Source organism: Podarcis cretensis (genome assembly GCF_951804945.1).
Source record: "Podarcis cretensis genome assembly, chromosome: 8".
NCBI lineage: Eukaryota > Metazoa > Chordata > Lepidosauria > Squamata > Lacertidae > Podarcis > Podarcis cretensis.
In genome coordinates this window covers 16,162,232-16,174,651 of record NC_137177.1, presented here as the reverse complement: position 1 = coordinate 16,174,651, position 12,420 = coordinate 16,162,232, and the positions used below count along the sequence as shown (strand labels likewise).

Below are 12,420 nucleotides of genomic sequence, written 5' to 3'. Positions count from 1 at the left end.
CAAAGTGGGTATATCGTTCATATCAATGAACTACCATCACTGTAACACTTTAAAATCAAAGGTAGGCAAGGGCACCTGGCTAGCTCAAAGTAGAGCTGAACCTGCAGGTGTAAAGTCTACGTGCAGGGAAGTTCTCGTAAACAAGAAGCCTGCAACAATTACATGCTATCGTTCTTTGTGCAAAGGGCAGCCTCGTTTTTCTGTTTTACAACACTAAAATGTGTGTACTTAAGCTACATGGATATTATTGCAGTTTGCTGTGTGACTTGGGGGACACTGTGTGAGCACTAGAGGGTAGGGCATGTCTGTGTGTAAAAGGTGAGGCAGTGGGATTTGTTGGTGCAATACAATATGGAGGGATATGGATATACATAGCCAGAGCACACAGTCGAGGTGTATATATACATTATCGTTAGGGTGCGGAGCTGGAAATCTTTAACTAGTGCAATTATGCTTCAATTTCAATGTTTAACATTGTCGTTTTCTATAGCCCAAAGGGCAAGAGATGTACAGTATTCTTGCGTGAGACGGGAGGAAAATACATTTTAATTTTATTTTTTGCATTGTGTGGGTGGGTACTTTTGATAGAGAGAGAGAACGGGGAAAGAGGTTTTACTTGCAACACAGCAGATCATGGTAGAAAAAGCGATCTTTTATTGGGCTTCCTTCCTTATTTATTCCATTTATAAATGGAATGGGTGGCACTGTGGGTTAAACCACAGAGCCTAGGGCTTGCTGATCAGAAAGTCAGTGGTTCGAATCCCCGTGATGGGGTGAGCTCCCATTGCTTGGTCCCTGCTCCTGCCAACCTAGCAGTTTGAAAGCATATCAAAGTGCAAGTAGATAAATAGGTACCGCTCCAGCGGGAAGGTAAACGGTGTTTCCGTGCACTGCTCTGGTTCTCCAGAAGCGGCTTAGTCATGCTGGCCACATGACCCGGAAGCTGTACGCCGGCTCCCTCGGCCAATAAAGCGAGATGAGCGCCGCAACCCCAGAGTCGGCCACGACTAGACCTAATGGTCAGGGGTCCCTTTACCTTTATATCCCATTTTTTATCCAAGGAGTTCAAGGGGCATACATGGCACTCCACCTCCCTCCTCATTTAAACCTCACAACTACCCTGTGAGGTAGGTTAGGGTGAGAGGCAGTAACTGGCCGGAGGTCACCCAGTGAGCTTTGTGGCCGAGTGAGAATTTTAACCCTCTTCTTCTAGGTCCTTGTTGGACCCTCTAAGCACTACACCACCAAAGACTGGAACACAGCCTTCTTTTTTTGCAGGTAGAAATGCCCCTATTCTTTACTTACTTATTTAAAAGGCTGCAAACTGACATTTCCTGTTTTATCTAGGGGGCGGGGCGGGGATGCCTGTATAGGAGGCAGAACAGGTTCTGGCAAATTTCAGCACAACGTCTGAATGCCCAGGTTTCATCCCTGGTAAAAATGGCCTTGACTTAATGCGAGACTATTCTGGAACAGAAAGAGATTTTCCAAAGGCGATTGTATACAATAATGCTCACACATCCACCCACCCATCCATCCTAATACAGCATCAGTAAATAGCTCCCACCCTTTTAAAACGTTGACCCGCTCCTGGAGTGTGACTAACCCTAGCCTGAAACACAGACATTAACGAGGGAAAGAGCTGCTGCTCAGTGGCTGAGCATCTGCTTTGCATGCAAAAGGTCCTGGGGTTCAATCTCTAGGCTGGCTTGGGGGAAAAAAACCCTCGTCTGCCAAGGCAATGTGGACAATACTGAGCTAGATGGACCAGTGGAAAGCAGCTTAGATGTTTGCATGCCAGGGAAACGCTGCATTTGCTATACGTCCAGAAGGCTTTTCTATTGGAGGAAAACCTGGACAGCATTGAACTCAGAACAGCAGCTCATTGGCAAAAAAGAAAAGGCGATTAGGTTTGTCCGTCTCCAGCCACCGTTAAACGTCGTTTATCCGCGCTCCTCTGTGGGCGAAACCATTTGGCGGAGGGGTGAATATGAAATCATCCCTGGATGTGGTTCTGCCCGGGCGTGCTCATTTTGCCAGCAAGGCTTGCTCAGTTGATTCTGCTGCAGGTAGTTCCTCTCTGTTCCGTATAGATTGCTTCTGGTTTTTGTATAATCGCGCTTCCTTCGGCTGCTTGTGATTTAGTCTTTTTAAATATATATATTTTTATTATCGCATTTTCCCGTCTGTTTGCGCGCGCGCGCACTTCTAGGCAGCGCGGAGTTTTGTACGGTACTTTCCAAAACTAAACCAAATTGAAGAGCTCCTCGCTACTCCCATTGCCTGTGCTTCCTCAGCTTCATTCGCCTAGTGTGCATTCTAAGAAGCAGCTTAATAATAATAATTTATTATTTGCATGCCCAAAGCATAAAAATCTATGCGTAAAAGAAAAGCGGGAGAATAATACAGTTCTTTAGAAGTTTTTTTTTTAAGCCAATGCAAGAAACGCTCTTAAAATCGCACCCACCCCCTTGATGCAATTGTTGTTTTTTAGTCGTTTAGTCGTGTCCGACTCTTCGTGACCCCATGGACCAGAGAACGCTTGATGCAATATGATCTTCCAAAGTGGGTCTCTCTGAAACTCTGGCTTCTTGATACTTGAATCCTGTCTGTTTTTAAGGGTCCTGGAACATCATGGCCTAAAGGCATCTTGTTCCAACAGTCTCAGCTCAAGTTACGCAGGTTCTGTTCTGGTCAGTGTCCAGATCTTGAGGAATCTTTGGGAAACGCCTCCCCTGGACTTCCATGGAAGAAAGGCGGGGTAGAGGTGTAATAACATTTCCTTCCTTCCAACACCGCCTTGCCTTAAAGTCTGTATCCGTCTGCAGGGCTGCAGCCTTAATAGTAAGCAATAGTAATGCAGAGAAAAGGTGGGCTCCTCTCTTCTCTGAAAATTAGCACCACCCTCCCTGTCTTTCTCGAGTTAAGGAGCAGGCATTAAAGAAGTAAAATTCTGCCGCCCCAGGGCAGACTTAAGGACCAGCTTCCTCTCTTTAGGAACAGAGGCTGCAAAATTAAACACCCACGCAGCCTTCTCATATCCAGGTTAGTCCTCGAGGCAAGTACCTTGCTGCATTCAATGAGCTTCCTGCTTTCTTGGAAGGAAGCCACGTTGAAATCGACGGGATGGGACTTACGTTTGGTGCCACCAGGACAGGAGTTAGGGGAGATGTCCTCCTCTCGGCAGAAGGTGCTGCAGGGCCACATCGTGGAGGAACTGAAGCCAAGCACATTTCCATCCTGAAGGAGGTGCGTGTAAGAGGTTAAGCCCAGAGTCTCCCTACTGCTAGGTAAACCTGGTTAGGATATAAAAAAATTCCTCCCAGTAGCACCTTAGAGACCAACTAAGTTTGTTATTGGTATGAGCTTACTGGTCTCTAAGGTGCTACTGGGAGGATTTTTTTTATTTTGTTTCGACTACGGCAGACCAACACGGCTACCTACCTGTAACCGGATATGGATATGGCTTTGAACGGAGAGGTGGTGGTGCATCGTTATATAGCGCAGGTGGCGCTGTGGGTTAAAGCCTCAGCGCCAAGGGCTTGCCAATCGAAAGGTCGGCGGTTCGAATCCCTGCGGCGGGGTGCGCTCCCGCTGCTCGGTCCCAGCGCCTGCCAACCTAGCAGTTCGAAAGCACCTCTGGGTGCAAGTAGATAAATAGGGACCGCTTACCAGCGGGAAGGTAAACGGCGTTTCCGTGTGCGGCTCTGGCTCCGGCTCTGGCTCTGGCCAGAGCAGCGATGTCACGCTGGCCACGTGACCCGGAAGTGTCTCCGGACAGCGCTGGCCCCTGGCCTCTTAAGTGAGATGGGCGCACAACCCCAGAGTCTGTCAAGACTGGCCCGTACGGGCAGGGGTACCTTTACCTTTACCTTTATATATCGGGCAGTAAGATCTAGCGGGTCTTCTTTCCGAAATATGTCTGCATGGAAGCACCCGGCCACATGTATATAATTGCTTAAGCTGTAAGTGGCCCTGAACTCAGCGGGGCTTATTTCCAAGTAGCCCTACTGCATAGGCTGGTAGCAGCATCCTCTGACATCCAGAGGGGTTTTGTTTTGTATATTTATTTATTTAGTGGGTCTTAACTAACCAGTAACCATGCATGAGTAAGATTTTGCAAGAGTTTGCTTTCAAGTAAACATTGCTAACAAGAGTATTTATTTAATAATAATAATAATAATAATAATAATACTTATCCAGCTCCCCACTCCCTTTCACCCAGCTCAGAGCAGACTCATTAGAATGAATGATTTCTGTTCTAAACAGAATTTAGTTGCATGCACGATGGTGGGGGTCTAGGTCTGCAAACTGAAGAGCTCCCAGGGACGGCCGTAGCCGTCATCGCGACCTCATCACGTTTATTACATTTCCCCCCTCCCTCCCCAACACACACATACCCCTACTTTGCAAAATAAATAAATAAATAAATACCGGGGAAGGCGCGGATTGGCCGAGAAAGCTGCGAGTAAGGAAAGACCCCTCCTCGCCAGCCAGCCAGCCGGATTGGTGCTGCTGCTGCTGCTGCTGCTGCTGCGCCCGCCCGTCGCTGGGGACCGGCCTGGGAAGGGATGCGGTGGGGCGCACGACCTGGCCCCCCTCGGGGACAGCATGACCCGGCGCGATCGGCTCATGAAGGGGAGACCCCAGAGGCAGCCTGAGGCCGGGGGAGGCTCCCGGGCCGGTGAGTGGCGTCTGGGGGGAGCGAGGGGGCGGGCGGGCAGCAGGAGGAAGGCCCAGCTGCTCAGCTGCATACATAGATGCGGTGAAAAGGCGAGGGATGCCCAGCGGTGGGGTGCCAAAAAATGGGGAGTCCCCGCTGCATTCGGATTTGAAGGCGGTTTTGCATTTGCTCCAGGCCTTGGCGCGTCCGGGTGAAGAAAGGGGCAGTTTTATTTTCCTCTCCGCCCCTCCCCCCAAAAAAGACTAAACCGGTTTGAAAGCACACACCCCAATATGGTGTGAAGCCGGGTGCATTGCACCAAATCCAGATTTCTCTCGGTGGTAATACGAATAACATTTCAAGCTCCTGGTCTCCTGTCCACTGTCTGACTGGTTTTGGGGAAGGAGGGCCAGCTGTAAGGGAATGGGGCTGCCCCATAGCAGCAAGAGCTGTTGTCTGTGTTACTGGGAAATAAGTGCCACTCTGCTTCATGGGGCTTACTCCCAGGGAAGTGTGCAGAGGATGGCTGCCTTGGTTGCATTTTTTTTTAACCACATTGTGGTTCGTGGCTGGTGCAAACTCTACATCCTGCACTCCCTCTTCTTAAGGAACTAGGTCAGGGGGCTCATGCTTAAATGATTTGGGCCCAGCACCAAACTACTCTGTTCCACCACAATCCTATGTGTGCTTATTCAAAAGTAACGCCCATGGTTTCCAGTGGTGCTTGCATGCAGATAAGTGTGTCTGGGATTTCAGACTGTGAAACTGAACTTCCCTGGAAAGCCAACAGCTTGCTCTTTAAACATACTGTATATATAAGCTATTTATATATAATAGTTTATATAAGCTGTTTTGCTTGTAATTGTTGCATATACAAACATTTGCCTTGCTAGATCCTGAGGCATAGCTCCCCTCTCTAGAAATAAAAAGGCCTGTTCTTGAAAGAGATACCTGCCCAAGTCAGAGCCGTTCTGAAGCGACTTACTCAACTGAGTAAACATGTGCAGTGATGTTATTTCTGCGAATTACTGTTGTTATTATTATTAGTAATTGAATTTCTATCCCACTCTTCATCCGGGGATCACGTGGCGGTTTACAATATAAAAACACAAAAATTACGCAACAGCACAAACGAAACATCAGTCCCTTTTCGCAAGGAGCTCTGGGAACTGTAGCACTGTGATGGGAATGCGTTGCCAACAACTCTCAGCAGCCTGAACAAACTACAGTTCCCAGAATTCCTTGGGGGAAAGCCATGACTGTGTGAAGGGGCATCTCGGTGCTTTAAATGTGTGGACGTGGTCCCAATTCATTGCTGGCCTCCCAACTGTCTCCAGTGCCAGCCAGCACGGCCAGTAGTCTGTTTCCAGCAGATATTGTTTCTGCAGTTTCCTGCCATCAGGAAGGGAGGATATTGGGGTCCGGCCCTCTTTTCATAGGGCACCATCTGATCTGAAAGCTTTCCCCTGTAGTACTTGATTTGCAAATGCTGTTAGTTTTCTTTCTCCTCTCTGCCTTATCCACCAACTCCTCCTCTCTGGCCTGTATTCCAAGCGAGTTTCCATAGCAACTCCACACTTAGGCCAAGAGCAGAATCGAGCAGTAATTGGATCCTGGGGCCTTTCGGGAGACACGAAGCCATGAGGGAACCCTGTGATTGAAGTACCATTAGTTAACACAGTTCTGATCCATACGCTGCCCGCCTGACCCGTGGCAAAACCGAGGCCAAGCCTGTAAACGAGGGCGCAGGAATAACCGGTCCGTTTGCCTGCGCATCCTCATAAAGGTTATGTGAGGCTTGGAAACGGGGGAAAGGCCTATTTGCACAGATCTGGCCTCCCTAGTCACCTCGAGCTGCTTCTTGCTCGCCATAGGCGACCAGGCATGGGGCTGTTTACAAGCCTGTACAAGATGTGAGGGGACTAGATTTCTGCATTCTATTTTATTTTTTAAATTAAACGTCGTTGTGAGTGATGGGAGCGGGGTGGCGATACATTTTCCCGTTCCTATATATTTCCCCGTTAAATCTCTGTCTACGATGCATTGCTTCATTAAGATTAATTAGCAACATAATGAATGGGATGCCAGTGCTATATCGAGTCCAGTTGGCAGCTTCCAAGGCACGCTGAAATGAGCATATTAACAGATTTTCATTTGAAAAGAGAAGCGTGTGCAATTGAGCTATGTGTAAGTATTTTGACAAGAAATAATCTGGAAGAAACTCTAAATTGATTTGATTGTAACATTCTCCTATGCTGAGCGTGCTTTGTTGTGTTCCTTCCATCCCCAACAATCAAATATGTCAGTTCAAATTTTATTTATCTTTGTTATTTATTAAATTTGTATACCCCCCTATACCCGTAGATCTCAGGGCAGTTACCATTCTCCCTCCCCCACTAAATACCTTCTTTAAAAAGCTATTGGGGGGGGGGACTTTTGAGATACGTATTCAACAAGCAAAATGAACATAGGGTGCATATTTTTAGAAATGTTGTTTACTAAATGCAAGTCAAGCATGCTCAATCAAATCCCAATCGCTTTGGGGTATCAGGACATAAAATGTCCCAGAAAGCCCACATCACTGGCAGGAGAGCGAGCGAGCAGTTTTTATTTGAATTGCAGTGCCAGGGGGTCGCTGGCAGTTGTTTAATTTTTTCTCCCTGCCCTCTTTCCCCCAGTCAAAATCCCCATCATCACTGCTACTGGTATTAAAAAATGCATTCCTTTATTCTACCCTCCATCCCTTTCAAACAGGGCTGATAACTTCTGGAGGGAAAATCTCCGGTGGTGGTGGGAGCCTTCAGCTCTGCTCCTCCAATCAAAATCGGAGCCACTTAAGTTGGTTTTTGAATTTTTTTATTTATTTAGGGAAACTAACGACTCCTGTTGTGCACACAGATGCCTTGTGCCTAGGGCCAAGTGTCCCGCGGCAGCACCAGGAATCTGTTACTGCGTGCCAAATCGAGGTTCTTAGTGAAGACATAAATATATATATACTTTTTTTGTGTTTTGTTTTGTTTCAAAAAGCCCCACCAAGTTCCTAGTCCTTAGGCCTAGATAAGCAGGCTTGAAAGTGCACGAGCAACCTCCCAGGCCAGAGAGTGAGTGGCTCTGTAGGATTTCTAGCAGCCAAGGACAAGGTTTCAGTCTCCCTCTGCCCCTCACAATGAGCAGAAACGGAATGAACAATGTAAAAGGAACATCTGACTGGATGTGTTTCTGTCTTTCGCTTCTCAGAACATTGATTCCCGAGTTTCTCTTTATATATTCTATCTTCACGATGGATGACCATGCCATGGTGATAAAACCATTTCCTTCTGTTTGTGCAGGTTACATTCTCGCCCGACCAAGCCTTGTCCTGATGCTGGAAAGGGGGGAACAGCCTTGCATGAGCAACAGCAAGATCAGCGTGGGCACCAACCCTCTGAGCAGCAGTGTTGCGGGTAAGGGGGCGTCTGGAAAGCCAGCCTGGAGCATCCTGACCTAGGACTTAGGTCACGTGCGCACCATAAATCTAAAGCCCTGTGATATCACTTTTAACAGCTATGGCTTTCCCCCCAAAAGGAAATGAATGAAGTTGAGACACTTGGATTTAAAATAAATATTGTTTAACAGAAAGTGGAGAAGATGGGTGTTAACCATGGAGTGATGCCTTAAATAATTTTTTTAATGTAACTGGAAGATGGAAAATGGGAATTTTTTTCTTTTTCTTCATTACTTCTTTTTTCTTTCGTTTTCTCTCTTTTCCCTGCTTCTTTCTTTTTCTTTTCTTCTTTGGTGTTCTCTGTTTGGAAATTTTATTAGGGTCCAGGGATTGTACACTCTTGAGGGTCGTAGATGGTTGATGGAGGGGCCCTGGGTGGGAGGCAGGGAAATATTGGGTGACAGGGAGGATAAAAATCCCAGGTAAGAGCTGGGAGGGCCTACAACCATCTGCAGTAAGGGTTAAGAACTACTTTTAAGAGAAGACTTTGTATGCTATTACAGTGGTACCTTGGTCCTCAAACTTAATACATTCTGGGAGTCCGTTTGACTCCCAAAATGGTTCGAAAACCAAGGCATTGCTTCTGATTGGCTGCAGGAGTTTCCTGCACTCAATTGGACACCGCGTAAGCTGTGTCGGATGTTTGGTTTCCGAAAAACCTTTGCAAACCAGAACACTTACTTCTGGGTTTGCGGTGTTCGGGAGCCAAAACGTGCAAGTACCAAGGCGTTCGAGAACTAAGGTATGGCTGTATTACATTTTGTAGCTGTTTTTGTTTTTTATTTACCTTAGCATTTTTCCTTTACCCTGGTAGCTTAGTGTTTCTCTTATTGTGTCATGAAAAAACTTTAATAAAAGTATTAACAACAACAACTAGAGCTCCCCCCCCCCCCGGCAAAGAATCCTGGGAATTATAGCTTGTTCAGGGTGCTGAGAGTTCTTAGGAGGTCTCGTTCCCTTCCAAGAGCTACAATTCTTAGAGGGAATTAATTGTCCATGCATTTAGTCAGTGGACTGATGAGAAGCTAGAGAGGTGGGGCAGAGAAATGGCTAGGAGATGGGGGAATGGCCCCCGGTTGATGAGGATGCCCGGCTTTTGACACCCTCCTTTCCCCCCACCTTCCAGACTCGCAGGCCCTGAAAGAGAACGCCAAGTCGCCTTCACCCGCGGCTCTGTCTTCGCCGCCCGCCACGGAGTCGCCCAAGCCTGCACGGCCCCGCCGCCCCCGCCCCCCGGCCGTGCTGCCCTCCGAGCGCCCCTACCAGTGCAAAGACTGCGGCAAGCGCTTCGTGTACCGCTCCAAGCTGGCCACGCACCAGTGGACCCATTGCGCCGAGCGCCCGTACAAATGCCCCGACTGCCCCAAGAGTTTCAGCTACCCGTCCAAGCTGGCGGCCCACCGCCGCACGCACACCGGCGAGCGGCCCTACCCCTGCACGCTCTGCCCCAAGCGCTTCGGACACCGCTCCAAGCTGGCCGCCCACCAGTGGATCCACACGCCCGAGCGCCCGTACAAATGCGCCGACTGCCCCAAGAGCTTCTGCTACCCTTCCAAGCTGGCCGCCCACCGCCGCACGCACACGGGGCAGCGGCCCTACCCCTGCAACCGCTGCGGGAAGAGCTTCTGCTACCCGTCCAAGCTAGCGGCCCACCAGCAGATCCACGCGGCCGCTGCGGCGGGGCGGCCCTACCCGTGCATGCGCTGCAGCAAGAGCTTCCGGCAGCTGCGCAACCTCACGCTTCACCAGCGGGTGCACGAGGACGGGGAAGTGGGGGATGACTTGTCCCAAAGCAAAGGCCACAGCAACGGAGAGAGGCCGTAGAGCGGAGATCTGAAGCGACTGGACCACGCAGGGGTGCGGAGAGGAAATTGGCTAACCTGGATGCTTGGTGGGTGCGGGGGAGATCATTGTAAATAACGGCAAGGGAGAGGGGGTTTCGGGTTTACACAGAGATGCGCTTTGAGGACCCATAGTTGCTCAGCTCTTTCGTTGCGGGTCTTGTCACTGTTTCCCCCCCTACAGTGCCAAGTCGATGTGTGTGTACTCTCCTCCCTATAGTCCAAGCTGTGTATACCATGCTGGAAAAAAAGCCAAAGTGTGTGTGGTCAGAGAACCCCAGTTCAGCCCTCAGAAACGACATATTCTGCAACTTGACTAACTTGTGCATTGCTGAGATGTGCACCTAGGAGGGGCAGAGCACCACGGTCTGCAACCTCAGCACCCCACTGATTCTGCAAAATAAGCCCAGCCACCTTTGAATCCCAATTTCACAAGAAGCTTGCATAAATTCATAGAAAATGGATGGATATGCACAAATCTTCCGGAGAGCAGAATTCTCCCATTGCTTTGTACGACCTCTGACCATTGCCCAGGCTGCCTCTTGTCTGTGTTCAGTTGGCGCATGCTTACATTGGAATGCAGAGATCAGCATCTTCACAGTCCAAGGCTTCTAAATTAGGCCTGTCAAACTTGGCATTTTCTGGGTCGTACATCATCTGCCTCCTGTGGCTTATCAAACCCTGTTTGTGCCTCCGGCCTGTGGTTAAAGAAAGGGGGGACAGTTTTAACAACCTGGCATGCCACGCACACACTGGTGTCACACAGTGTGTGCGATAGAAGTTGCTAGTCTTTATGAAGGCACAGATAAGTCTGAAAATGTGATTGTGGCATCTGCAAAATTGCCAGGGGTAGCTTGAGCCGAAATGCCAAGAATCCATGAATTTTTTGGGGTGTGCTCGCACGCTACATTCTGTACAGTGGTGGGCCCTCCCGGCAAGTAGCAGTAGAATAATTTTGCAAATGTTATGTGTTGTGTTCATTTGCCATTTTAAAATTTTTGCTTCAGTTGGCATGGAATCTTACCTCTGAGCCAGCTGCTGTAAAAACTGGTGGCTCTGGGCTTCTGTCCCTGATCGCATCAAAATATGTCCCCAGCCATTTACAACATGTACTGAAAACTGCTTAAGCACACAGATTTCTAGTGCTGGATTTGGATGGCTGGATTTCCCACCCCCACCCTCCATCACTTGGTTTACACAACTTTTACTGCCGGTTCCTTTCGCTTCTTCCGTGTGACCGTTTCACCACATGCCTAGAGAGGCAGCCCCACAAACCTGCCTTCCTTTGTTACACCTCCCCCCCCCCACAAATTCCCCACTTTGGGGGGTTACTGTCTTGCCTCTTGGTTCAAATGTTGGATTTCTAAGACGCAGTGTGTTCCAATCTCCCACTTTTTAGACACATGTCCATCTTTCCACCCCCCTTTCTTGGATGGATGAATTCTACACACACACTCCTTGTCCTTGTACCGTTTGCCAAAGCATCTTTTGCCTTCTCACCCCCCATCCCACCCCAAAGGCATTTGTTCAGATTGTTGCAAGGGAGGCGGGGAGGGGGTGTTGATTGATCCATGGTATGTTTGTAGTTGATACTAAAAAAATGGGACTCCCCTGGGAGCCTGGAGTTTTTTTGTCTTATTTTTCTTGGAAAAAAATAATAAAACTTATAAAAGTTTAGTTAACCGGGTTAAGTTGAGCTTGGAGCATATGACAAATGCAGAATTTTGGGGAGCAAACTTGGCAGAAGACAGGTGTAGCATCATTGGCCAAAGGCAGCTTACTTCTTGCGTATTAGATGGTAGGAAAAGAGGGAGGTGCCCACTTTCAAAGCATTTTGATATGAGATACAGGTAGCTAGATTAAATTGGATGTCCATTAGAGCCAAAAAGGCAGTTACTTAACTGTTGTTGCTGGTACAGATCAAAGCACTTGTGCCTAAATATTCCAGATTTTGTAAGCGTTTAAAAAAAAGCACAGACCCAAGTCAGATATCTCTTCCACACATTAAGTTAGACAGAGGAGGAAGGTAAGGGAGACAAATTACCTAGGGGTAATTGCCTTAGCTTGAACTTTTAAATGGTTTATACAAATAGTTTGTGGGTTCCTAAGTAATGCAATTGTGTCAGAAAGAAGAGAAGCATTTGGGGCTGTATGAGCAGGACAGAAGGAAAGCAGGGAATGGAGACCTCAGGGGGAATGTGTGTTCAAGCAATTCCACACCACCCTCAATTGCCACATTATGAGCCGAAACTGCCACAATGAGCATCAGGAGCCTTTTTAAAAGCTTCAATGCATGACTTCCTGTCCAGAACTGTTGAGACTCTGTTAGAAATCAACATGTGAATATTCTGACACCTGTTTCTTCTCAGTAAGATCTTAGGAGGTTGTTACAATCTCTCTGTTCTGTGGCGCAGAAGAGCAGCTTGAGACTG

General features: G+C 48.2%; 1 protein-coding gene across 4 annotated transcripts; it reads left to right on the top strand.

Annotated features, from left to right (window-relative positions):
• The first annotated feature begins 1,948 nt into the window (after nt 1–1,948).
• ZNF575 (zinc finger protein 575) lies at nt 1,949–11,665 on the top strand. Of its 4 annotated transcripts, none has more exons than XM_079989222.1 (3): nt 1,949–2,069; nt 7,993–8,106; nt 9,274–11,665. In XM_079989222.1, the coding sequence occupies exons 1-3, from the start codon at nt 1,991–1,993 to the stop codon at nt 9,969–9,971; spliced, it is 891 nt and encodes a 296-aa protein (XP_079845348.1). In that variant the 5' UTR covers nt 1,949–1,990; the 3' UTR covers nt 9,972–11,665. The 4 variants fall into 4 exon arrangements, with proteins under 4 accessions (XP_079845348.1, XP_079845349.1, XP_079845350.1 ...); XM_079989223.1 differs by lacking the exon at nt 1,949–2,069 and adding an exon at nt 4,273–4,684; XM_079989224.1 differs by lacking the exon at nt 1,949–2,069 and adding an exon at nt 5,772–6,021.
• Nucleotides 11,666–12,420: the final 755 nt, after the last annotated feature.

What these genes read in the sequence shown, in the direction of transcription:
- ZNF575 (XM_079989222.1), top strand. Translation starts at nt 1,991, where the DNA reads ATGAAATCATCCCTGGATGTGGTTCTGCCCGGGCGTGCTCATTTTGCC. An exon ending in CTCAGTTGATTCTGCTGCAG is followed by an intron (nt 2,070 to 7,992) that starts GTAGTTCCTCTC and finishes CTGTTTGTGCAG; the next exon opens with GTTACATTCTCGCCCGACCA. An exon ending in TCTGAGCAGCAGTGTTGCGG is followed by an intron (nt 8,107 to 9,273) that starts GTAAGGGGGCGT and finishes CCCACCTTCCAG; the next exon opens with ACTCGCAGGCCCTGAAAGAG.